The following is a 23,588-nucleotide window of genomic DNA, read 5'->3' as shown; positions in this document are numbered from 1 at the left end:
ATTCAATTTTTAACCTTCGATTAACAAGACGTCAGCGAAAATCTTAAAAAAAAATAGTCATGTCTTTTGCAGGAGAAAATGTTCCTATTATAGGTTTGAATAGATAAATATTTAGATTAATTTTAATATTATTTTAGTTCTTAAGGAGGGGACGAATGATTCACAAGGACGAGGTCAATTATTGTCTAATATTGCAGCAGTTCTTGCTATTCAAAGTACAATTTGTACAACATTGGGTCCTCTTGGTGCAGATAAATTGATTGTAGATGACAAAGGTATTTGTATGTTTTTATGGCGAACTTAGCTGAATTTTAAGGTCAAATTGTTATTTCTAATGATGGTGCAACTATTATGAAATTATTAAATATTGTGCATCCGGCGACCAGAGTTCTTGTTGATATTGCAGTATGAGAAGCAACTTTTATTTGGTATAGTTGTATTGACTGTATTTTAAGCGAAGTCAAGATGCGGAAGTTGGTGATGGGACGACTTCGGTTGTGGTGCTTGCAGCAGAACTTTTAAAGGAGGCAAAGGCATTTATAGAGGAGGGTATAAGCCCGTATATTATTTCTATGGGTTATAAAAAGGCATCTCGTCTTGCGATAGATAAAATAAAAGAAATTTCTGTTAATATACAGACATGTGATAAAGAGTGGATTTAACATGTATTAAAAATATATATATATTAATAATGAATAGGAAATTTTATGGATATCTTATAAAATGTGCGGCTACATCAATGTCATCTAAACTTATTCATTTTTATGAGGATATTTTTGCAAAAATGGTTGTAGATGCTGTTTTAACTCTTGATGATGAACTTAATGAGAAGTTAATCGGCATTAAAAAGGTTGTTGGTGGTTCTGTTGAAGTACTTATTTTTTTCTTTTTTTTTTTTTTTTGTTTATTTTAATTTAGGATTCTTTATTAATTCATGGTGTTGCCTTTAAAAAAACATTTTCTTATGCAGGATTTGAACAACAACCAAAATCATATAAAAATCCAAAAATAGTTTGTTTAAATGTAGAGCTTGAACTTAAAGCTGAAAAAGATAATGCTGAAGTTAGAGTAGAAGAAGTTTCGGTATTTTTTTAAAAAAAAAGAAATTTTATTTGAATTTATTGAGTTTTGTTTTAGGAATATCAGGCTATCGTAGATGCAGAATGGAGAATTATATTTGAGAAATTGGAAGCATTGGTTAATACAGGTGCTAAAATTGTATTATCAAAATTGCCTATAGGGGATTTGGCAACTCAATACTTTGCTGATCGTGATGTTTTTTGTGCAGGAAGAGTTTCTTCTGAAGATTTAAATAGAGTTGTTTTGGCTGTTGGAGGAACTATACAATCTACATGTTTCAATATTGAGCCACATCATCTTGGAACTTGTTCAAGTTTTGAAGAAAGACAAATTGGTGGCATGCGATTTAATATATTTGAAGGATGTCCTAAAGCCAAAACATGTACTATAATTCTTCGTGGAGGAGCTGAACAATTTATTGCTGAAGTTGAAAGATCACTTCACGATGCTATTATGATTGTTAAAAGAACAATTAAGAATAATAGTATTGTAGCTGGTGGTGGTGCATGTGAGGTAATTTTTTATTAAGAAAAAAAAAAAAAATTAAAATACATAGATGGAAATTTCTAAATATTTGAGAGAATATTCACGAACGATTTCTGGTAAACAACAGTTCGTTGTCTTGTCTTTTGCAAAAGCATTAGAAGTTATTCCACGACAATTATGTGATAATGCTGGTCTTGATTCTACCGATATTTTGAGTAATTTACGTATGCGTCATGCTAGAGGAGAAAAATGGGCTGGTGTTTCAATTAAATCTGAAGGCGTCGCTGATAATTTCGAGCAATTTATTTGGGAACCAAGTCTAGTTAAAATTAATGCTATTTCTTCCGCTACTGAAGCTGCTGCTATGATTTTATCTGTAGACGAGACAATCAAAAATGAGCAAAGTCAACAGGTAATAAAATTACCTATTTATTTATTTCTTTAACTCTTTTTCTTAGCCCGATCTACCTTCTAAACCTTTAAAAGCTCCTCCTCAACGTTCTTTTAAAAATTAACCTTATTTTATTAATCAATTAATTAAATACATTGGTTTTTATAAAATATATATTTATATAACATTTTATAACATATTATAACATATTAATATTCTTTTTCTATTTTTTTACTTTTTTTAAATTTATTAACTCGAATTCGTTAAGCTTTTTATAACATGTTAAGAAAATCTTATAAAAATATTTGATTTGTTAACTTTTATGTTAAAAAGTTCTTATGAAATGTTAAGAAGTTCTTAATTAAATTAAAAATGATTGGAATTGAAAGGTTATGGACCTCAAGAGATCCAGAATTATTAAGACATTTGGCACTTTTGATTAGAGAAAAAGAACAATGGTATGCCTATTTGACGCCTTTAGAAGGAGAATGTTTCTTAAACTGCTTGGATGATCCAGTTCTTTGGAAAGAATTCATTAATTTTAAGCCAAATATTACAGAAATATCATTATCATCTACAGAAATTTTGGATAAATTAACAGCCTTATTTAGAGTTAGATTTATGCTTTATGACAAAGCAATTGAGTCCTTTATATTTTTTAATGATAAAGATGTGTTTGGAGTTGATAAAACTTTATTAACACAGTGTTTAAATAATTATGAGAAGAAAAAGAATGAAATGTATGATTTTGGGACAGTACGATTATTAGAAGATAATTTATATGATATGTACGATGAGGAGTTAGGGGATGAATCAAGTTGTAAAAGGACAGATACAAAAGAATGTATGAAATTTTTTTTATCAAATTAATAATGATAAATATAGATATGGATAAAACAATTAAAAAGATTAATCAACAGATAGGGGCGTTTTTTAATCGTATTTATTATACATTGGATAATGATAAAGATGCAATGATAGAACAATGTAAATTAGATGTAATATATAGATTTTGAGATAAATGTTTTTAACAAAAAAAACAGATATCAGGTCAATTGGATTTCGGTGAAATGTCATCAGATGAGGATATTTCTGTAAGTATGATAGATTATTTTTATTTTTTATTAATATGAAAGGTTACTTCAAATTTGGAAATGGAAAATATTTCCTTGAAGGTTTTATATATATATATAGGATAATTAAGTTATTTAAGATGAATATTTAGTATCTTCTTTCAGCTATAGAGAGCAAACGATTGGTTATGGCTATTTCTGACATTGAATTGCGTAATCTTTTGTCTGAAGTATGGAAAAGTAAATCAAAATGGGTAATGGTTAAGCTTTACGTTATGAATATTAATTGATATGAAAAAGACATCTGAGGAAAATCTTGGTCATGAGCTTTATGATGCAGCGAAAAAGGTTGTTCTTGAATTAAAGGCTTATACGGTATAGAATAGTTTTTTAAATATTACAAATTTAATAATTCAGGAACATTCTACTGCGTTTTTAAACAAGGTTAGCAAAAGAGAAGCTCCTGATTATTATAATGGTATTTTTTTTAAAAAAGTTTATATTGATTTTAAGCAATTTATAGTTATTAAAAATCCAATGGATCTGGGGACTGTTATGAAAAAGCTTCGAAATTTTCAATATAATAGTAAAAAGGAATTTGTCGATGATCTCATGCTTATTTGGTCGAATTGTCTTATTTATAATGCGGATCCTGTAATTATTTATTTTAAAAAGTTAATAATTAACTTAAAAAGGCACACTTTCTCAGAAAACATGCAATTGCTATGCGTAAAAAGACGTTATCTTTGATTAAACTTGTACCAGATGTTGTTTTGTATGATAAAAATGAGTCAAATGCTCAAAAAAATGATTTAAATGATGACGATTTAGAACTTTATGATGATGGTTATTATATATTATTTATTTCAATATTTTGATAAAATTTAGAAACTTTTCAAAAGGCAAAGACTGGGACATCTTCTATAAAGGAAACATCTTCTTCGAAACCCATTAAAACTAAGGATTCTGAAATGGATTCATCTGAAACATATTTATCTAATAATATTACGAAAACAGATTCTTTTCTACTAAAGAATAATACAGAAAAGGCTTCTAATGATACTAATATGTTTAATAGAGGATATACACCAAGTTTTAATGGAATTGGAAGCTTAAGTTCTATTCAAAAAATTGAATATGATAACGACGATGTAGTATATCAAGCATGGAAAACTTTAACAAAAAAAGTTCGTGCAGAAATATGTGTTAGTATTCTTGAATTCTTCTTCAATTGTTTTATTAGATATAGACTATTAGACATAAACTTTTAAAGGGAGATAAGTTAAAAGGGAATGCTATAGCAATATCTCGAAGTTCAAAATCAATGATGAAGTTTCAAGAATGGGAAATTGGTTGTTCTAAAGATAATGATTTAAATAATTACTTAAATTATGACTTATCTGGAAATTTTGATTCTGAAAAAAATAATATTGAGGAAAATTGGTCTGAAAGCTCTTATTTAATTCTTTATAATGTTTGTTCTGGTCTACCTAAAATACCTGTGATAAATGATGAATTCTGTAATTCTAAACCTGATACCTTTCAAGATTATTTGTAAGTATTTTTATTTGTTTTATAAATAACTAGATAACATGATAGATTTATTGAATCTAATCCTCGGTTTCTGCCTCCTCCAAAAGGCATATGTCGCAAAATATATAAAAATATTGAAGATTTAAGGAATATTAGGAAGTTATGTAATAAGGTATATTCAGTTAAAATGATGCAACAAGCGAGTTCAGTTAGTGCTCTTAATTTTTTTGTTTTATAAGTAATTATTCTAGCTATATTATACATGTTTTAGAACTCCTGTAGAACAAAAGCCTTTGAATCTAGAGATTCAAAATAAAGGCTTTGATCTATTTAATTTTATAGAAGTAATGTCAGAAGAATTGGGATTTTGTTTATTGGAGAAATTTGTTTCTACGTTATTATATCATGTGGGATTTGAAGGTTAAAAGAATTATGAATTATTTAATTATTTTATTAAATTTAGTAGAGTATCAAAGCAGAGCTTTAGACGTTCTAGTGGATATTGCAAGTTCATTTTTACTAAAGTTAGGGAAAACATTAAAATTATATTTAGAAAACATGTCAGATAAATCAATAGAAGTATTTTTTGATATATTTTATTTCTTATTAAGATTAACAGGAAAATCTTTTACATGCTTTATATGAGAATGGGATTTCAGATATTTCTTTATTTGAATCTTATATTAAGGAAGGCATAGATAGATATAGTGCTAAGCTTAATGATATCCAGAGACGATTGCAGACATATCTTAATGAAACAATTGTATTTTTTTATTTTTTTTAAATATATTAAATGTTTTTAGAAGCCTTCATTATCTTATTTTGATGAGGAAAACTTGGAAAACAATGACTCTCTGATTCAGTTAGTATATTATATTTAGGAAAAAATAAATTAACAATAGAAAAGTGGTGATTTTGCTGAAAAGATAGGTGAAGACTTTTTTGGATTTAAAGAACTTGGTCTGGATAAAGAATTTGGTCTTTCTTCATTATTGGTAAGTCAGTTTTAGACATGTTACATCTCAATTGAATATTTAAAGGTCCCTCTTCATTTGTTGCATGGAAAAGTACAACTAGGACCAGGTGTCTCAGGCTCTGTGTAAGTTTTTTATAGTTTTTTTCTATAATTTTGATCTGATTCTTAGAAATATAACAAAACAAGAAACTAAACATATTCCTCCTTCGAAATTTGAGCCTGTGACACTTGATGTAATTGAACGTCAAATTGGTTTAGTACAGCCATTCTTAAGATCGAAGTTATTAGAATCAGGTGGAAGCATATTGATAGAAGATGAAGACTTGTTTATAAAACAGAAACTTCGTCTTCCTCCTAATGGGAAAATAATTACTCCTTTGAAAAAAATAGGAACAGTTGCATTAAATTTATCAAAAAAAAAGAAAAAGTTATTAGATGCAAAAAATAATGATTCTGATTCAAAGAAACTGAAAAATGATGAAACAATATTCCCTTCTGAATAGCTAATATATAATGTAAATAATCAATTCAAGAATAATATATCATTTAATTACATATATAATAATATAATTTTAGAAAATTAGCATTAAGATTCTAGTGTTTTTAGAAAATACTTTACAGTCTTATAGATAAATTCAAATTGCGAGAAACTCTATTATAATATAAACATTATATCTTTGTATATATAAATAATACCTGAACCATATACATCCTTTGTTGTTTAATTTGGTTAACAATATTAAAGATAGGATCTTCATTTGTATTTTCATTGAAATTCTCTTTAAGCGTAGGAAGTGTTGAAATTAAATAATCCAATACAATATAAGTTCCAGTTCTACCACAACCAGCACTACAATGAACAATAATATAATCATTTTTTTTTTTCATGAGAGTAATCAAAGATATTAAATTAATAAAGGGTAAGAGATTTTGAGGAATACCATGATCTGGCCAGCTTTTAAAATAAAAATGATTAATATATTTTGATAACGCTGGTTTATTAAGCGTAGATAATTTTAAATGATGAATAAGAGTTTCTGCTTTTTCATTATACTCTTTTCCAATAAACTCGACTTTTAAAAAAATCTCTGGTAAAATAAGCTCTTTATCTTCTTCTGGCCAGTATTTTGCACATTTTTCAAGACCTTGTTCTTCAATTTTTGTAAGCATTAAAATAATACCTTGATCTTCTAAGTTGTTCCAAACCATATTCCAAAAATGAAATATTGTAGATTCTAGTGGCCCCTAGAATATTCTCAATATAAAACCTATTTTCATATATTTAAAAAAAATACTTGTGATGCTATATATTTTTTATCATTTGAAAGAAAAATGTATGATGCATTAATATAATCATTTTCCTCGTTTACTAATTTAACTCTAGACTTATTGTATGGAACAATATCTGTATATCTGTTTCTTGGAATGTTTTTTCTTTTTTGAGACTCTGTTATAGACCATTCTGGAGATAATGACTTTTTTCTCTGTTTTTCAAGAAGTTGAAGTTGGATAAATTTCTCATGTAGATCATCATAAGATAGATCCAGAAATGAATCAAATGATGTTTTCATTGTATTTTTCTGTATAAAAAAACAATTTTATACTTTACGAAGTATAATCGGAAAAAAAATGTGGAAACGTCTATTTTTTCAAATAACTGCTCCTTATTTAACACAAAAAGTATGATTCTTTACTTCAGTTTTTCATGTATATTTATGTCTTTAGTTGTTGAAGTCGTCTATATTTCATCGCGGGGTTGCCTGGATATATCGTTTCTCTCATAATCCAAATATATGTATATGAAATTTGATTTAGCTTTAAAAAAGTATTAATATGTTTTTTTTTGAATAGTGAAAGAAATAAAGATATTCATGAAGTTGTTTGTGGATGAAATCAAACATTTAAAAAAAAAGTAGAAAAAAAGCTAAATTAGCTTTATATTAATTTTTGAAATTATTGCGCCCAACAATCAATTCTTCTCTGAAGGATATCTCTTGCTTCTGCTGTATTTATATGTTTAAGTCCTATCATTTTTAAATATTGTTTTTTTTCTTCAAAACTTTTGTATGTGTCAAAAATTATAGAAGCAACCGTTGATATGGATTTTTTATCATCTTCATTTGAAGCATTTAAAGATAAAAGGATAGTGGCATCTTCAATTCTGTAGTTTGTTATTTTTTTTTAAAATAATTTTAATAATACAAACTTTTTCATATTTTGTTCCGGTCTTTCTACATATTTGCTACATGTAGCCCAAAATTCCCAAACATCTCTAGTAAATTGTATTCCTCCTCTTTCAGAAAAGTCTTTTTTTAATATAATTTTTTTCCATAAGAGATTCTCAACAGTTAATGAAAATCTTCTATATATACGAAGAAAAGTTAAATGAGAAACTGCTCTTTTTAAAAAATTGAGCATTGAATCTACTAATTTTAGTGCATCTACCATTTGCATTGATACTGGAGATGACATGGCTATTGAAGATGAAGGATTTTCCGAAGAAGACCATGTATAACTATAATTATGTAAATATTAAGAGTAGTTTGTCTTTTTTGGTACCAACATCTTGAAATATGGCTGAAGTTTTTCTTTTATTTCACGCTCTAGATGCCGAATAATTAGTTTTTCTGTGCGTTCATGAAGATTAAAGTATAAAAGTGATATTTTGCTAAACAAACTACCCTGACCAATTTCTAATAAGGAATTTGAATTTTCTGAATTTGTATTGGCTTCATAAATAGTCTTATTTTCTGTTGTTAAATTTTGCCATAATTCTAAAAAAAACTACAATTGCCCATTAGAAATAATAAATAAGAATAGCTAACATTACAATATCATCATCCCAATCAGATAAACATGATTCTATAAAGATACAACTACCATATACTCTACATAGCGTTTCTAATCCTTTTACATCTTGGATCATTTTGTCTGTTTTATTGCCAGATACTGCTTGAATTATTCGTGAAAATGTTACATCAAATGCATCTGCTGCAGATTTAAGTCTTTCATAGTAACTATTTAAAATATAACATTGAATTTCTGTAAAAAACATTGATTTTTGATTAAAATCCTTTAAAGGGCGATATTGTTCTGAAGATTAGAACAATTTAAATAATATATTAACTAACCTGTAATACTTTCTATAAGACATTTTATACGAAGTGAAGAATTGGTTGGTTTAGTTTCAGATTCTCCCACACTATCATAATCCAAATCCCATGTATTTGGAGATATATTTACGTCTATGATATTTTGAAATTGTTCAATTGAAACTAGAACGTTAAAACATGAATATATATATATTAGAATATTTACACTTTTTTTCGGATTCAAGCCATGTCATAAAGTTTTTTGGATCTCCTAAAGCAATATGAATCATTCCATTCCATTGACCTTTATATGGAAAATATCCAAAATCCTGCTGTAAAATATTATCGAATTTTATAGTTTCATAAACAAAATGTGAAAAGATATGCACATTCATTAAAAGATATTTAATAGATGTCTGTATTTTTTCCTCTACTATTTTTAATAGAGCAGTAATAAACTCATTAAGAGAATTTCTGTCACGTTCTGGTGTTTCATTGATAATATTTTGTATCTTTATGCAAAAAAAATCCGCACATGAAGATATGATATCTAATATATATGTATAAAACCATTCTGGCTAGATAGATTTAAAAAAATATGATTCAAAATTTTACATACTTTATCAATTCTATCAGTTTTTCTTTTCTCCATAAAATGATAACGAAATTGAATATTTAATGGACGAACCATAATCAGAAAAGGAAATAAAACATCCAAATTATCAGTCTTTGTACATTCAGGATTTTCGTCTTTATTTTCGAGACTTTTAACTCTTTCACAAAATGTTAGAATAGTATTTTAATTGAAAAATGAATAGTTACATTTCTCGATGTTGAATCAATAATGTTTGAAAACTAGATTGAAACCGTTTAAAAGATTCATCACTCGGTGAAATCCCTTTTTTGATCTTATTCGGCCATCCTATTTCCTCAAAATGATCATGAAATTCTCTTTAATTGATTTATTTTTGCTATATAATTTAAAAATATACATACTTGCATAATTTTATTTCAATTATATCCCACGAGCTATGTAATCTTTCTTGAATAAACATTTCTAAATGTACTAACGGCTTATCTGAATTTTTATTTGATTCTTTAAGATTATAATTCAATTGAATTAATTGATGATATGATATTAATGCTGTTTTTTTATCTGTTTCAATAGATTCTTTAATTAAACAACTATATCCCAATTTAGCCCCTTAAAAACATCTTTCTTATTCAAAACCTGAGCCTTTCTACTTGCATTAAAATTAAAAGATATGTTTTTGATACTTGTAAACTTTTTAAATATTTTATAATTGTATATAATTCCTCAAAAAATATTTTTTCTTCTTCTGACTCCCATAAAAACGGTTCCAATGTATTTTTTAAGCATTTTTTGACTATTTCACTATATATTTTTACTTTTTCTGTATTTTGATTCACTTTATCTTTAATATATATAAGTTCATCTGTTTCTTTTTTTTCCTAAAAAATACATAATTTATATCATTATATCACTAATATTTACTTGTAATTTTAAGACATTCAGTTCCCTTTCTAATGATTCAATATATGAATCAATTTCTTTTACATCCTCTGGTTTTTTTAAATATTCGTTAATTTTCTCTAAATAATGGGTTTCAACTGTATCATATGGCTTCATACAAGATGTTTCTCCTTGAAACATATTAATTCTTGATCTCTGAGTAGGTGTTTCTATCCAGGAACCTGGAATATATGGATGATTCATAAATTTAAAAAAAAAAATAGATTTTCTCTAGAAAATATTAAAATTGTCTTTAAAAAACATTCAATAAAATATAGGATTTACCTATTTTTTACTCTGTTTTTTACTTATTTTTAAGTATCAATTAAATCTTTAAGTAAAAAATATCTAAAAATTAATAAAAAAAATGTTTATTTGCTTTTTAAACATTATATTTTTTATTAATTTTTTCTACACTTATTAATTTAAAAAATGTTACTGCCGAACTGGTCAGGAGTCTTTATTACTTGTGTGCGTAAACATGAAAAACAGGCAGAACGTGAAGTACTTAATTTATTTTATCAAGTAATTTATATTTTTTTCTTTTTATTCTTATTTTTTTAGTATCTTGAAGAACAAGCACCAGAACTTTTTATATCATCATCATCAATTAAATCGGATGATGCATGTGTATCATCAGAAGAATTGCTTAACATAACATCTGGTAGTCTTGAAGATCAAATTTCACAAGAACTTGCAATATTAAAAAAGAAAGAGCGTTGGTTACAGCCAATTAATATTAAAACATCATGTGGTAAATGTTTTTTTCTAGGAAATCTATTTTTTAATATGAAAAAAAGTTATTTTTATTAGGACAAGATGGCCTTTAGATCCTGTTCAAATAGTTCGTTATGTTTGTGAAAAAATATGTTCAAGTGGTGTTAAAGGAATCCGGTATATAAATATTAAAATATCAATTTGTTTCAATAATTAAGATATATGTATTATTAGTTGGTCTAAACGTATGACACCTGTTACATTAACTGCATCTGCAACACTTTTGGATCTTCAGAATTTAGCTGAGAAAGTTTTGCAACCTTATTTTCATGAAAATAAATTGGAACCATTGAGGGAAAGTGTTAAATTTTATAAATAAATGAAAAAATGTAATTTTGTATAGTTTGCTATTCGTCCAAATCTTAGAAATCATACAAAATTAACAAGAGAACAAATTATAAGAACTATTGTGCCTCTTGTAGGTGCACCACATAAAGTGGATCTTAAGAATTATGATGTTCTAATAATGGTTGAAATATTTAAGGTATGTAATAACATTTAAAGTTGAATTGTTTCTAAATAATAGAATATTTGTGGTATTAGTATTGTAAGAGATTTTGAAAAGCTAAAAAAATTGAATATTATGTCTATTATGGAATCCTATGACCAAAAAAATGTAAAAAAGACTTTTGAAGATTAAATATTAAAAATGTACATGGATTGTTTATGATAAATGCTAAGGTTTTGGTTTATATGTTTACTCGAATTAATGATAGAGATTGAAATAATTTCTCCTTAATTTTTGTTTGTTTTGACCATTCAATTGAAAATTTTCTATAAAAGTGTACGTTAATTATTTAAAAAATAAGTATATGATTAACTAACTTCATTCTCTTGATTGCAATAATCATCAAGACTATAATTTTCAATGTAACATGATTTTGTCGTAAACTTCGATCAGGATAAATACCCATCTTCTCAATTAACCGAAGATTTGCTTGATTACTAGAAAATATCAGATTAATTAAATCTTATATATGTTATTTTACCAAGATTCATAGCTATCAATTTTCATAAGAAAAAATTTCTTAGTATATGAAAGACTGGCTCTGAATTGTTCTTCCCTGGATACCAAAGCTTTAAGATAACGTATTTGTTTTGAAAGACCTTTTAGTTCCGCTTTGTGTTTTAATTTAAGTGTAAATAATTCTTTTGATTGTCTAAAATAATTTAGTAAAAAAAATTATATAAATTTAAACTAACAGTTCATTAAAATGTGTATTTTTTTTTAAATAATTTTGGTTATTATATAAATATCCATCTTTATGGTGTTGTTTTTCCAAAGAATGTAATTTTTTAGATATTTCATTTCTTTCTTGAGTAATAGTTTGAATTTTTTTCTGTGCTAATTCCATCTTATTAATTAAAAAATGCTTATCTTTACCAATTTTATATAATTGTTCTTTTAACTGTGTTTCGCGAGTCCTCATATTTCCTTTAATCTCATTTAATTCTGCCTTTGTAAGCATTAAACATTCTTTTAATTCTTCTTTTTCTTGAATAATTCTAGCATTTTCATTCTTATTTATATAGTTTTCAGAAGCAAAGATAGCATTAGTTTCTAAGAGAGATAATTGTCTCTGAAGTTGTCCCTTTTCATCTTCAAGAGTAGCTTTCTCTTCGTTCATACGAAGAAGGTTTGATTCTAATTGTGCTTTTTCATTTTGCAGTCTTGTTAATTTTGACTTTTCTCTTAGCATTATTTCATTAATTCTATTTTGAAATTCTTCTTCGCGGACTAAAGCTTCATGTTCCATGCTTGAAATAATTTCATTCGCATTTTTATATTTAAGTTTTAATTCCGCTAATTCTATTTCATAATTATTTATTTCGTAATTTTTATGCTGACCAGCTGTTTTTAATTCCGTATCATATAACCCATTTTTTAATTTGAATATATTTTTGGGCAGATCAGAAATAATTTGTTCATCTGAATTTCCTAACTCCATTGATTCTTTTTGTTGTAATTTAAAGTCTTTAAGCTGATCTTGTAAAAGATATATTTCATCATTAAGTTGTTTTATTTTAGTTTTGTGAATCTTTTCTTTATTTAAAAGAGCTATTTCGAGTTGCTCAATCTGTTTTGCTAAACTTTCTTGTTCTTGTTCTTTCATATGAACAATTTCCTCAAGCTCCATTCTTTTAATTTTATATTCGTGAATTAAATCTGTCTCCTCATTATTTATTTTTTTAAGTAGATCATTAAAATTATTTTCAAGGTCTGTATTAGTTTCTAGTAAATTTTTTTTTTCTGTTTCCAAAAGTTTAATTTGAGTTTCCAGTATATTAATATTTTTCTGAAGTTCAAGATATTTCTCATCTGATTGTGGAAATGTTTTTCCATCAATGTCAAAAGTATTAAGTTTTTCCTTGAGAAAATCCCGCTCTTTTTCTAAGCTAGAAACTGTATTTTTATAACTAGATATGTTTTCATTTAAAAGGTCGATAGATTTCAAAAGTTTATTTCGCTCTAATTTAATAGATTCTATTTTGTGCTCTAAAACTTCAATAGTTTTATTTAAAGATAAAGTGTTAGTCTTTTCTATATCATCGGATTTGCTCTTTTCTATTAAAAGAAGTAAATCGTTTTTTTCATCGTACAAATTTTTAAGAGTAGCCTTAATAGATACATAGTCTGTTTTAAGTTTTTCATATTCTTCATGAAATTGGACAGTTTTGTTCTCCTCGTTTTGAATAATTTCTTGTTTCTCCGCATATTGTTGTTGAAGTTCATTATATTCTATTGTAAGTAATTTCATACTATTTCTAAGCAATTCTTCCGATTCTTGAACTTGTTTAAGGCTTTTTTTTAAATTTTGTATATCATCCAAAGCCTTATCAAGTTCTTTTTTTTGATTTTCATAACGAACATTCTGATCATTAATTTGGCTTTCCAATTGAATTTCACGTTTACGGTGACGCTCTTCTTCATATTGTAATGTATCTTGAAACTATGTTAATTAGTCTTAAGATTTAAACTAGAAAGAAACATGCTTTTTCATTGTTTTTTGAAACAGTATTTTCTGTTACAATTAACTTGTTAATATTTTCTTGTAAGTCAGAATTTTGTTGCATAATTTCTTTAAGATTATTTTGAAGAATGTTTTTCTAGAAAAATTAATAACAAAAGAAAATTCGAAAATAAAAATACTTCTTCTTGAAGATTAGATAGGGCACGTTCACTACGTTCTTGATATTGTTTTAAAGAATTTCGCATTAATTCTGTTTCCTAAACAAATTAGAAATAATATTGATTATTTTATTTTACATCAGTTAATTGTATTCGTTCTTCATCCCAATCTTGTTTTAATTTTTCTATTTTACTATAAAGATCTTTTTTTTCTTTTTCATATTCTAGATTAGAGTTGTCAAGTTCTTGTTGAAGTGATCTTAAGTTAAACATAGCCTCGCTAAGTTCATCCTCCTTCTCTTTAAGATAATGTTCCAGTTGTTCTTGTCTATTATCATATTCTTCCAAGTTTATATGTAATTCCTTAATATTATCATGAGCTTCTTTTAAATCCTCTTCAAGCTTATATTTTTCATTTAGAATATCCTATATTTTTAGGCAATTAGGAAATATGCTTTGAAATATTTTGATCAAACCTGTATGTTTTTATTTGTTTCTATGATATTAGATTCGTTTGTTTCTAATTGTTTACGCAAAGATACAGTCTCCTCTTTTTTAATTTTTAATTCATTGTTAAGATTATTATAAGAATTTTCTAGATTATAAATCTTCTCTTCCTGTATATTCTTAAATTCAAGATATTCATTAGATACTTTGTCTAATTCAGAACGTGTCTTTTTAAGTTCCTATTTAAAGTTAAATTTTAAGGATTGTTGATATAAAAGTGTATACATTATTAAGCTCGTTTGAATTATGATCTTTTTCTAAAATAAGTTTTTGAATAGTTTTTTCTTTCTCGTCTAATTTTTTCTTAGCAATATTTAGGTCCTGGAATGATTATTAAAAGCGGGATAAATAATGATAAATACATTTTCTAAAGAACTTATATGACTAGCGTAGTCATTAACTTCTTGATTACTCTCTCCTGAAATATATTTCTGTTCTAATTCTTCAATTATTTGTTTTAGTTTACTTCGTTCTTCTTCCTGAAGCTCCTAGAATTGTAATTAGCAATTATATCTGGCTTAATTTGAATTATACAATTTCGTCTTCTTTCTCATCTATTTTATTTTGTTTTTCTTCAAGTTCTGCCATCATGTCTTCGTTTTTTTCTAAAGCATGCTGTAATTGTTCTTCTAGATAATTAAGTTTTTCATAAATAGCTGTATTGTCTTTGCCATTTTTCAATTCTTCGATTTCTTTAGACAATGTTTTTATTTTTTCTTGAGCTTTGAAAAGTTCATTTGCATATTGATTATTTTCTAATGCAATTTTATCAAGTACTTTTTTTTGATCTGAAATTATTTCATTGGATTCCATATTTTTATTTTTAGACCCATTTACAGATATCTCTTGTATCTTTTTTTCAGATTCTAACAACGATTTTTTATATTTTTTAATTTCTTGAATAAGTTTTGCCTGTTGTATCTTATTTTCAATGTTCTTAAAGATTTAAAATAAAATAACTATAAAAACAATACATACTTCTTTTAATGCTTTTTCTACTTGATCTGGAGCTAATTTATCTAAGCGATCGTTTAGAAAATGAATTTTAAGCTTTAATCCCCAATTTTCTTTTCTCATTGTATCAATAATCTACAATATTATGAGTTTTTTCTTTGAAATCATAAATTATTGAAAAATCTACCCTTTCCTGCTCTCTAAGTGTAAGTGTTGTGCCATTTTTCTCTTTAAGTAGATCTTGTTCAGGCAACTCAATGATAGATTTTATTGAAACAATACTTGATGGAGATTCCTCATGATTATTTTCCTTAGAGGTATTAACGGATTTTTCGTTTTCAATGTTTTCTTCAAATTTTTGCTTTTTTTTCAAATCAAGATGAGAAAATGGTTCTTTTTTCGCTGCACTTTGTAACAAAGGTGTAAACTCGTGTTGAATATTGAGAAGATTCTTTTTTCTTTCTGAAAGTATCCTTTCCGGTGCTGGCGTAGATAATGCTTTAAAAGATTTCCAATTCTCTTTCTTAGTTGGTGAAATAAAAGATGGTTCACGAGAACCAAAAGAAAGTTCATCTGCATCAATTGAATTGACAGTACCCACATCTGTTCTAGGTGTTTGAATACTTAAAAGCGGGTGCATTTTTTGAATATATATGAGAGAAAATTTGTTATAATTTTTTAATAAAATTTTATACTTTGTTTCTGTTTTGATAGATTCAAAATTAGGTCCGCGTCACGTGACTCGTTGCCAAGAGTAACCATCACAAGTAGGCTTATTTTTATATAAAAAAGCCTTTGAACAGATGTTTTAGTTTATTTCTTTAAGTATTCTGTAGACATTTCCTAGAAAAAATAGAAAAATATTTTTGATGTAGAAAATATGAAATTAATGCTGATATTAAATGTAGATGTATAAAAAATATGTGAAATATGTTATATAGAAGATATAATTTTGAAAATGTTTATGATTTAAGATGAAAGATTGCTATTTTTTAATGCGATTCCCTATTTTTCTATATGCAGAAAGTGAAGAATTTAGAAATGACCGATATGAATCATTGCGTATAAGTGATGGTAAAGTTATAGGAATATTCGGTATTTTTTGCGAATTTTGGTGATATAAACTCTCGTTTCTAGCATAGTTTTGAAGCTCCGAATAAGATCCATGTTGATTTCGAAGTTCTTCAGATGAAGACATGTGTGGTACATTTGGTAATGTTCCAGCATAGGATGGGCCAAGGACAAGAAAAGACATAGATAACGACAATGGCTTTGGAAGAAGTTCCTTAGGTTGAACATTAAATGAGATAATTTGTTTAAGAAGAAGTTGCTGAATATGGAAGGCTAATAATATGAATATAAGGTAGAAAAGTATAGATACCATATAATTACCTAATTGTTCTTCTAATTCTCCTGGTGCTTCTGTTTGAGAATGCGCGATTCTTGAAGATTGCATTTCAGAAAGTGTTTGAATTAATTTTCCAATTTCATTTATATTGATGTCATTATGTTCTTTATATAATTCAGAAGTTTTTAATTCATCTGAGACATCTATAGGCTCATAAGAAAGAATAAGCTTTTCGTCTAGTTCTAAAGAACTTGGTTGATCCGCATCAGATTGTTTAGTATCATCTTTTTCTATATCTTTTTCTTCTTTCATGGAAAGTTTTTCATTTTTACGCTTCCACCATACTGCATTAAGATGTTTTTCAGAAAAAATAGCAGTTTCCATATCCTTTGTTGGTGCATATGAGCTATAACTATTATAATATAACCATTTTACAGAAGGTATAAGTTTTAAAGTAGGATGTTTGAGTTTCCGTTTTTTTAAAACAGATGAATCTGATTGAGCTGAAGCAGGACATATGTTAGCAAATGTTTGAATAGATTTAGTTGATGCTGAATTATTCGGAATAACTTGTGTAATATATGCACGTCCTTCTAATCATATATTATGATAAATTCATGTGAATAATAAAAAAATTAACCTGTATTAATGGGTCTAGTATCAAAAACAGATTTAGCTGCTAATGAAGAAAATAATGGACCATTTGGACTGATAACAAAAAGACATTCATTGCTAGGCGGTCTAAATGGAACTAAATATAATAGTAAATTTGCGATAACACATCAAAAAAATAATACATACATGAATCCTGTGTGTATTTCTTGGCATCACTACCAAATGCCTGTGTTATATTGCGTTTTTGTTCACGTGTTAAAAGTTTCTGAGAAAATGTATAGAAAGACGATACTGATGCATAATCTGCATCCGTAGGGCGAATATTGTTCAATAATGACGTAACAGCTGTATAAAGATCGTTCTAAAACAAATCAATACCATTATGAATTATATAAAAAATACCTCAAGTGCTGCTAATGAATCATACGTTTTCTTCTGAAGTTTCGAGGATATTGTAGATGTATTTCTAGAACTCTTCTTATCCTCATCCAATGATTGTTTTAAAACAAGAGATCCACCTGGAATACTATAAAATTTTTAATTACACAATTACCTATAATAAACAAATAATACCTAGAAAAAACATGGTACAGGTCTTCTAACGTCCTCTCCATATTCCCTGATGATGAAATAACCTCTTCTGGGCTCGATAATGACTCATTTTTTTTCTTTTGTCGTAAATTGTCGTTTGATGGGGCTATTATGTATAAATTAGCCTTTAAACTTCTATAAAAAGGATAAAATCTATTAATATCAGTGGTTTATTATCGACCCTAATCCATTTTAAGGTCCTTGAGCTATTCTAATAGATATTTCCACTGTTTTTTACCTACTTTTTTGAACCACTGAATTTTGATTAGAATGTTTATTTGTCATAATCTTTAAAAACACTGGAAATCAAAATAATCAATAATATATTTCTTTTTTTTTGTTAAAAATATGTCTTTTTCCTTTGATATCAACTTAGTTTTAAGGACTGACGTATAGCGATAAAAAGATAGGTAAAGGGGAAAAATATATATAAACCTAAAGATAAGATAAACAAGGTTTTAAATATATTAGAAATGTGTATTTTATTTTTGAGATTACACAAATTATTGTTTTTCTTTATAAAGAATATAAAGAAATTATTAAAAATAAATAATGATATAAAGATAAAATAGGTATATAAAGTACTTCCAAAACATGCGTAAATGTCCGTATAAGCATGACAAGATTAATAAATATGTATAATATTTTTGATATTGCCATATGTTGTATTAATATATTGCTTAGATTGCAAATATAACTGTTTTTATAAAAGTCTGAAAATAAAAAATTAGTTAAGCTTTAGAAATTTTTCTGTGCGTGCTTGTGCTGCAGTTTCTTTTGCTTCTTGTTCAGCTTTCCTTTGTCGTGCTTTTTCCTCTCGTTCTTTCCGTACAATCGCAAGTCTTGCAAGATCCGCCTTAGCTTTTTCAGTTTTCCCCTCCGAATGAAGTTTTTCATATCGTTCTTTTGCTATTCTTTTTTCAAGAGCATCGCGATCTTTTCGACTTAATTCTTGGAATTCTTGTTTTGAAAGATCAGAAGGCTTGAAATTCTGTTTTTTTACACGGTTTGGATTTTGAACTTCAATAATAGGTTGAGATGAACTTTTTGATTCCTTTTTTTCTCGCTTAAAAAAGGATGATTGATTCTCTGAATTAGATATATCAGAATCGCTAGTATTTTTTCCGGAATCTTCTGAATCGCTTGATGTTTCCTCGATTTCCTGGAATGGTGTTATTATGCCTTGGCATTGTTTTCATGCTGATGGGATTTACTCTCCATGTTTTAGGAGTTGTATCTGTTTGTAATGTCCCATCTTGATTTAACATTAATTCTGTAGAAAAACATTTTCCCCCTAAACGAATACATATATGTTATTAAAAAATACTAATAAAATGTTTAGAAGCACCTCCTCGGACAGGTTTTCCGAATTTCTTTCTGGTCATAATGATATTTGAAAATAAAAATTATCGAAGCCGCCGATGAAAAAATCTTGAAGTTCTTAGAAAAAAAATTATAAATATTTCTATTTTAATATTTCTATTTTAATATTAATATAATAATATAATAATCTTTATTTAGACCTTTCCAATTTTTAAGAAAATGATATTGTGTAAATGCCTATGAGAAGAAATGATGAATAATAGCCCTTTGAATATTCTACTTTTATATTCTTAATTAATGAATATTAGAAGCGGGAAAGGAAGGGCATATGAATTAATGATTTTAATATCGTGGATCTGTTTTTTTGATCTGAAAATAGGTCCAGGTTAAGATTGTACATTTTTGTAAAAATATTTAGTAGTTTTGAGAATTGCTGTTAGGAATCGTATGATAGAATTATAGCAGCCGAATATTGACAAAAATATTATACGTTTTAGTGTGTTTAGTTTAATGTGAATAGCTTAGTAAATAATTCTATATAATTATCTGTATAAATATATGTAAGTATATATAAAAGTATTAATTCATAGAAACCTGATAAAATTCAGAACAAGAAGAAATATTTTTTATGTAAGATGAGTCGTATATACAATTTGATATTAAGACTATGAATTAAATTATTAATTATTGATTTGGATTTTGAGTAAATTTATTGATATGATTTTAGTGAATAAATAATAGTAATAAATAGATATGTTATTTCTTGTCAATTTTTAAAGAAAACTCAACATGTTTAGTACTTTGATGAATAGAACTAGTACTTAATATATCAAGGTCTATAATGAGAATTAGTTTATGAATCCTTTGAATTGTTCACTTCTACCATTACAGATAAATTCATGTATATTTTCTTCTGTTATTCCTCCACTACATTCAAGAAGAAAATTTGCTTTATTTTTCCATTTTTTTTTTAGATTTTGAGCAACTATTTTCATATCGTTATTATGAAAATTATCTAGCATAATAATATCTGCTCCTGATAAAATGGCTTCATCTGCTTCTTCTTCAGAATGCACTTCTACTTCAATTTTCAATGAAAATCCTCCAATCAAACGAGCTGCTTCGACCGCTTTTGTAATAGATCCTTAAATAGGATAAGAATAAGCTTATAATATTAATCATTATTACCCTTAGACCAAATATGGTTATCTTTAAGCATAATCATGCTGCTTAAGTCAAATCTATGTGGATCTGCTCCTCCTATCATCATTCCATATTTTTCGACAAGTCGAAATCCCGGTGTTGTTTTTCGTGTACCTGCAAGAATACCATGATACCCCAGTTGTTTCAATTTTTCACCCATTCTTTTAGATCTATGTTGTATATTTGTTATTGTCTTTTATCATTGTCATATATATTACTTAGTTGCAATTCCAGAGCAACGTGAAAGGATATTTAGAGCAACTCGTTCCCCAAGCAACAGGTTTTTCGCTGTACCATAGACAACAGCGACTTTTGTAATCGGGTGAATATCTTCTCCTTCCTCCAAAAACCATTCAACTCTTTTTAATACTCAATATTTCCCGATCCAAAGAAAAAAGTTTACCTGCATTCCAATTGCTCAAAAACTTCATTAAAAAAAGGAACCCCTGCCAAAATACCCTTAAAAAGTACATTAACTTGAGTCCTAGATATATTTCTATGCGGTTTACCCGGCTTTTTCCAAAAAGAATAGCCGACTCTTGTTTTTCTCCTACAACAAAGCCTCCATAATCCATGCTCGGTATATCTTCTCTGAGCCATTCCTTAACCATATTTCTCCATGAAATAGGGAGTGCATCTGATAAATTAGAGTTTATAGCTTTCCATGTAGGCCTCATCAAATTAAAAATATGTTTTTTCCCTAAGAAAAAAGGAAATGCAATAAAATTAACAAAGAATCTATATCCAAATGTCTTTAGTCCCGGATTTCATAATTAATAGAACTTGATACATAATATTTGTATTTTTTTGATATTTTTGTTATTTCAAGGTTCAATATGTTAATTTTTATATAATTTTTAGAATAATTGTATCATAAAAAAATCAAAAACTCTTTAGAATCAAATGTATATAATATAAAAGGGATTATAAGTTGTTTTTTTTCTGGAGTTTTTTGAATATTATTTTCTATTTATATATACGTTTAGTGCCTGGATTCTTAATTCGTTATATATAGATAATAAGTATAAAATAGATAAAAGATAATTTTATGTTATATTTTTTGTAGAAATATTTCTTGATTTTTTATTTTTGACTAAATATCAAATATGATATTTGGAGAGGTTTTATTATAATTTTTTCTGGAATATAAATATAATTTATTTAAAAAAAAGAATGCTTTATTTTTGATGCAAATGTATTTGATAATTTATTTGGAATGTTTAATGATGTCAATTTTTCATTATTTTTATTATAATTTCTTTTTTTTAAGAGATGAGATAATTCGTATCAAGTTGACAATCTTTCTATAAAAAATGTTTTTATATTGAATTTATTTTGTAATAACAAGGAAAATAAAATATTTTAAAATCATTAGATTATTAGTTATTTTTATATTTAAAAAGTTTTTATTTTTTCTATATAAGACTAGAAATATTGTTTTAAGTAACAAAGTAATGATTGATCTAAAGAATATCAAGCAAGGCATGTGCTGATTATTTGATTATATTACTAGCTTTATACTGAGATTCTTTTTCAGAATAATTTCCATTTATTTTATCGACTAGATAAAATAAGATTTAAGAATGAAAGATAACATAGTTGATTTTTTAATATGAAAATTAAGATTAATTTATGTCATTGTTGAATTTATTTGCTATTAATTATGATTTTTCTATAATTTATTGATATTTACTTGATTTTTAACTATTTATCATATCAATTGCTATATTTTCCTTAGTTTTTTCAAAATATGATAAAAATTGTTTGTTTTTTATAGTTTATTAAACTTTTCTTATTTTTTTAATATCTAATTCTTTGATAAAAAAGCAAATTCTATTATTATATTAAATTCATTCTACTAATATAAAACAATTTTATTAAAAAATCCTTTTATTATTCATAAAGTTTCTTTATTTAAAATACATTATGTTGATTTATATATTTAATGAATTTTATAATACATATTTATCTGAATTGTTCCTATAAACATGTTTTTTAATATTTATTTATTAAACCCTATATTCAAAGCTTTATTAAAAAAATGGTAATTTGATAAGATTTATAATATTTAACTTTAAATAATTTAATATAGAATCTTTATGAAGAACCTCCTAAAAGATATTCTTTGAATAACTCAGAAACAAGCTCTGATGAATATTCGAGTGAAAATGAATCTTCTAAAGAAGACAAAGTTAAGAAAAATATATCAAGTTGTAAAATAGAATCTGTTAATTCATTTCCAAATGGAGTGGAGAATGTTATAATAGCAAGTGAATTGTTTTTGGATATTTTAAAAATGTTTCCAGGAGAAAATACCAGCCAAGTTTTATTTAAGTTTACAGTTAGTAATTTTATTAATTAAGGTATTGATACATCAAAAATATAGGGAAATAAATCAATAGTTCTTCTGAGTAATTCTAATATTTCTTTATATTCTATTATTTTTCCGAATAATATACCACCTGAAATGTGTTATCATCTTTCTTCTTATATTTTTGATCATTTAGAATTTAAACGTATATTTTTGCTTGCAACTATTTTTCAATGGTCTGTTTTTTCTCCTGTTAGTTTTCTTCGTACGACATCTTCATCGTTTCAAATAGATGATAAACTCTGTCCGCTTTTAAGACCACCTGCTTTGCTTTCTGGTATGGAAGCATCTATATTATCATTGGTAAAATATATAATATTTTTTTTATAGCTCAAATTAATATTAAAAAGTGTGAACAGAGAAATTTAGATGCAATTGCTATTGTTGCATCTTCAAATGGGCCTTCTGCTCATTTACGAATAAGTACTGAAATTGCTGAACAAGTAGCAAATATACTTGATCAGCTTATTGGAAATGGGAATTTTGGTTTGAAAGCTGCATTATGTAATTATAATATATATATCAAAAAAAGAACGAATGTATTATCAATGTATCTTTAATAATTATATTCATGAAATTATCACTTTTGTTTAAAAATGGAATA

The 23,588-nt window shown here is 26.3% G+C and overlaps 10 protein-coding genes across 10 annotated transcripts; 4 read left to right on the top strand and 6 right to left on the bottom strand.

Moving 5' to 3' along the window:
- The first annotated feature begins 13 nt into the window (after positions 1–13).
- On the top strand, positions 14–2,126 carry T552_02266 (T-complex protein 1, eta subunit). The gene is made up of 9 exons (XM_018370816.1): positions 14–93; positions 138–275; positions 317–405; positions 456–652; positions 700–871; positions 919–1,083; positions 1,138–1,593; positions 1,637–1,978; positions 2,025–2,126. Exons 1-9 carry the CDS (start codon positions 60–62, stop codon positions 2,079–2,081), a joined length of 1,650 nt encoding a protein of 549 aa, XP_018225325.1. The 5' UTR covers positions 14–59; the 3' UTR covers positions 2,082–2,126.
- A 157-nt stretch (positions 2,127–2,283) lies between these two features.
- On the top strand, positions 2,284–6,087 carry T552_02265 (hypothetical protein). Its single transcript, XM_018370815.1, has 19 exons — positions 2,284–2,801; positions 2,843–2,955; positions 3,001–3,051; positions 3,094–3,132; positions 3,183–3,284; positions 3,331–3,405; positions 3,448–3,508; positions 3,554–3,684; positions 3,726–3,876; positions 3,919–4,235; positions 4,280–4,584; positions 4,630–4,771; positions 4,815–4,983; positions 5,030–5,142; positions 5,183–5,326; positions 5,367–5,425; positions 5,471–5,558; positions 5,604–5,662; positions 5,709–6,087. The coding sequence occupies exons 1-19, from the start codon at positions 2,330–2,332 to the stop codon at positions 6,040–6,042; spliced, it is 2,925 nt and encodes a 974-aa protein (XP_018225324.1). The 5' UTR covers positions 2,284–2,329; the 3' UTR covers positions 6,043–6,087.
- Positions 6,032–7,151, bottom strand: T552_02264 (hypothetical protein). Its single transcript, XM_018370814.1, has 4 exons — positions 6,835–7,151; positions 6,236–6,784; positions 6,094–6,191; positions 6,032–6,042 (listed from the first exon to the last, which is right to left on the bottom strand). Exons 1-3 carry the CDS (start codon positions 7,108–7,110, stop codon positions 6,126–6,128), a joined length of 891 nt encoding a protein of 296 aa, XP_018225323.1. The 5' UTR covers positions 7,111–7,151; the 3' UTR covers positions 6,032–6,042; positions 6,094–6,125.
- A 295-nt stretch (positions 7,152–7,446) lies between these two features.
- T552_02263 (hypothetical protein) lies at positions 7,447–10,466 on the bottom strand. Its single transcript, XM_018370813.1, has 12 exons — positions 10,451–10,466; positions 10,148–10,396; positions 9,863–10,104; positions 9,628–9,816; positions 9,454–9,582; positions 9,251–9,404; positions 8,858–9,209; positions 8,671–8,814; positions 8,370–8,632; positions 8,103–8,323; positions 7,746–8,054; positions 7,447–7,700 (listed from the first exon to the last, which is right to left on the bottom strand). Exons 2-12 carry the CDS (start codon positions 10,367–10,369, stop codon positions 7,493–7,495), a joined length of 2,433 nt encoding a protein of 810 aa, XP_018225322.1. The 5' UTR covers positions 10,370–10,396; positions 10,451–10,466; the 3' UTR covers positions 7,447–7,492.
- Positions 10,467–10,597: 131 nt separating this feature from the next.
- T552_02262 (hypothetical protein) lies at positions 10,598–11,582 on the top strand (the record flags this gene model as incomplete). The annotated part of the gene is made up of 6 exons (XM_018370812.1): positions 10,598–10,690; positions 10,730–10,919; positions 10,966–11,059; positions 11,117–11,243; positions 11,286–11,426; positions 11,469–11,582. The coding sequence occupies 6 exons, from the start codon at positions 10,598–10,600 to the stop codon at positions 11,580–11,582; spliced, it is 759 nt and encodes a 252-aa protein (XP_018225321.1).
- A 6-nt stretch (positions 11,583–11,588) lies between these two features.
- Positions 11,589–16,219, bottom strand: T552_02261 (hypothetical protein). The gene is made up of 13 exons (XM_018370811.1): positions 15,721–16,219; positions 15,558–15,668; positions 15,114–15,515; positions 14,942–15,067; positions 14,805–14,900; positions 14,549–14,758; positions 14,211–14,498; positions 14,094–14,171; positions 13,937–14,050; positions 12,146–13,893; positions 11,932–12,102; positions 11,768–11,887; positions 11,589–11,716 (listed from the first exon to the last, which is right to left on the bottom strand). Exons 1-13 carry the CDS (start codon positions 16,171–16,173, stop codon positions 11,632–11,634), a joined length of 4,002 nt encoding a protein of 1,333 aa, XP_018225320.1. The 5' UTR covers positions 16,174–16,219; the 3' UTR covers positions 11,589–11,631.
- Positions 16,220–16,472: 253 nt separating this feature from the next.
- On the bottom strand, positions 16,473–18,417 carry T552_02260 (hypothetical protein). The gene is made up of 7 exons (XM_018370810.1): positions 18,330–18,417; positions 18,070–18,193; positions 17,899–18,022; positions 17,683–17,857; positions 17,522–17,632; positions 16,926–17,474; positions 16,473–16,877 (listed from the first exon to the last, which is right to left on the bottom strand). Exons 1-7 carry the CDS (start codon positions 18,370–18,372, stop codon positions 16,519–16,521), a joined length of 1,485 nt encoding a protein of 494 aa, XP_018225319.1. The 5' UTR covers positions 18,373–18,417; the 3' UTR covers positions 16,473–16,518.
- Positions 18,418–18,814: 397 nt separating this feature from the next.
- T552_02259 (hypothetical protein) lies at positions 18,815–19,472 on the bottom strand (the record flags this gene model as incomplete). Its single annotated transcript, XM_018370809.1, has 3 exons — positions 18,815–19,249; positions 19,302–19,381; positions 19,436–19,472. 3 exons carry the CDS (start codon positions 19,470–19,472, stop codon positions 18,815–18,817), a joined length of 552 nt encoding a protein of 183 aa, XP_018225318.1.
- Positions 19,473–20,120: 648 nt separating this feature from the next.
- On the bottom strand, positions 20,121–21,335 carry T552_02258 (nicotinate-nucleotide diphosphorylase (carboxylating)). Its single transcript, XM_018370808.1, has 6 exons — positions 21,123–21,335; positions 21,017–21,072; positions 20,832–20,972; positions 20,599–20,783; positions 20,294–20,554; positions 20,121–20,246 (listed from the first exon to the last, which is right to left on the bottom strand). The coding sequence occupies exons 1-6, from the start codon at positions 21,288–21,290 to the stop codon at positions 20,167–20,169; spliced, it is 891 nt and encodes a 296-aa protein (XP_018225317.1). The 5' UTR covers positions 21,291–21,335; the 3' UTR covers positions 20,121–20,166.
- Positions 21,336–22,628: 1,293 nt separating this feature from the next.
- Positions 22,629–23,586, top strand: T552_02257 (hypothetical protein). Its single transcript, XM_018370807.1, has 4 exons — positions 22,629–22,657; positions 22,706–22,954; positions 23,000–23,287; positions 23,335–23,586. The coding sequence occupies exons 1-4, from the start codon at positions 22,655–22,657 to the stop codon at positions 23,542–23,544; spliced, it is 750 nt and encodes a 249-aa protein (XP_018225316.1). The 5' UTR covers positions 22,629–22,654; the 3' UTR covers positions 23,545–23,586.
- The last annotated feature ends 2 nt before the right edge of the window (positions 23,587–23,588 follow it).

Source organism: Pneumocystis carinii (genome assembly GCF_001477545.1).
Source record: "Pneumocystis carinii B80 chromosome Unknown supercont1.10, whole genome shotgun sequence".
NCBI classification, from domain to species: domain Eukaryota; kingdom Fungi; phylum Ascomycota; class Pneumocystomycetes; order Pneumocystales; family Pneumocystaceae; genus Pneumocystis; species Pneumocystis carinii.
Note: the sequence above shows the minus strand (reverse complement) of the source record. Positions and strands in the feature narration are given on the sequence as shown.

Bases quoted from the DNA above. Each gene is read 5' to 3' on its own strand.
- T552_02258 (XM_018370808.1), bottom strand. From the start codon at position 21,290: ATGAGGCCTACATGGAAAGCTATAAACTCTAATTTATCAGATGCACTC. The intron at 20,973-21,016 runs GTAAACTTTTTT...AGTATTAAAAAG, and splicing joins TTTGAGCAATTGGAATGCAG to AGTTGAATGGTTTTTGGAGG. The intron at 20,555-20,598 runs GTAATAATGATT...ATCCTATTTAAG, and splicing joins TAACCATATTTGGTCTAAGG to GATCTATTACAAAAGCGGTC.
- T552_02264 (XM_018370814.1), bottom strand. From the start codon at position 7,110: ATGAAAACATCATTTGATTCATTTCTGGATCTATCTTATGATGATCTA. The intron at 6,785-6,834 runs GTATTTTTTTTA...AGAATATTCTAG, and splicing joins AAAAATATATAGCATCACAA to GGGCCACTAGAATCTACAAT. The intron at 6,192-6,235 runs GTATTATTTATA...ATATTATAATAG, and splicing joins AAAGGATGTATATGGTTCAG to AGTTTCTCGCAATTTGAATT.
- T552_02265 (XM_018370815.1), top strand. From the start codon at position 2,330: ATGATTGGAATTGAAAGGTTATGGACCTCAAGAGATCCAGAATTATTA. The intron at 3,133-3,182 runs GTTTTATATATA...ATGAATATTTAG, and splicing joins TGGAAAATATTTCCTTGAAG to TATCTTCTTTCAGCTATAGA. The intron at 3,285-3,330 runs GTAATGGTTAAG...GATATGAAAAAG, and splicing joins GGAAAAGTAAATCAAAATGG to ACATCTGAGGAAAATCTTGG.
- T552_02260 (XM_018370810.1), bottom strand. From the start codon at position 18,372: ATGACAAATAAACATTCTAATCAAAATTCAGTGGTTCAAAAAA. The intron at 17,475-17,521 runs GTTAATTTTTTT...ATATATGATTAG, and splicing joins TACTAGACCCATTAATACAG to AAGGACGTGCATATATTACA. The intron at 16,878-16,925 runs GTAATTATATGG...TCATATTATTAG, and splicing joins AGAATTAGAAGAACAATTAG to CCTTCCATATTCAGCAACTT.
- T552_02263 (XM_018370813.1), bottom strand. From the start codon at position 10,369: ATGAATCATCCATATATTCCAGGTTCCTGGATAGAAACACCTACTCAG. The intron at 9,817-9,862 runs GTTTTGAATAAG...ATTGGGATATAG, and splicing joins ATGCAAGTAGAAAGGCTCAG to TTGTTTAATTAAAGAATCTA. The intron at 9,210-9,250 runs GTATGTAAAATT...AAATCTATCTAG, and splicing joins AAACTGATAGAATTGATAAA to CCAGAATGGTTTTATACATA.
- T552_02261 (XM_018370811.1), bottom strand. From the start codon at position 16,173: ATGCACCCGCTTTTAAGTATTCAAACACCTAGAACAGATGTGGGTACT. The intron at 14,499-14,548 runs GTTTGATCAAAA...CTAAAAATATAG, and splicing joins AAACAAATAAAAACATACAG to GATATTCTAAATGAAAAATA. The intron at 14,172-14,210 runs GTAAAATAAAAT...TAATTTGTTTAG, and splicing joins AACGAATACAATTAACTGAT to GAAACAGAATTAATGCGAAA.
- T552_02257 (XM_018370807.1), top strand. The intron at 22,955-22,999 runs GTTAGTAATTTT...TCAAAAATATAG, and splicing joins AAGTTTTATTTAAGTTTACA to GGAAATAAATCAATAGTTCT. The intron at 23,288-23,334 runs GTAAAATATATA...AATATTAAAAAG, and splicing joins AAGCATCTATATTATCATTG to TGTGAACAGAGAAATTTAGA.
- T552_02266 (XM_018370816.1), top strand. From the start codon at position 60: ATGTCTTTTGCAGGAGAAAATGTTCCTATTATAG. The intron at 406-455 runs GTATGAGAAGCA...CTGTATTTTAAG, and splicing joins GAGTTCTTGTTGATATTGCA to CGAAGTCAAGATGCGGAAGT. The intron at 872-918 runs GTACTTATTTTT...ATTTTAATTTAG, and splicing joins TTGTTGGTGGTTCTGTTGAA to GATTCTTTATTAATTCATGG.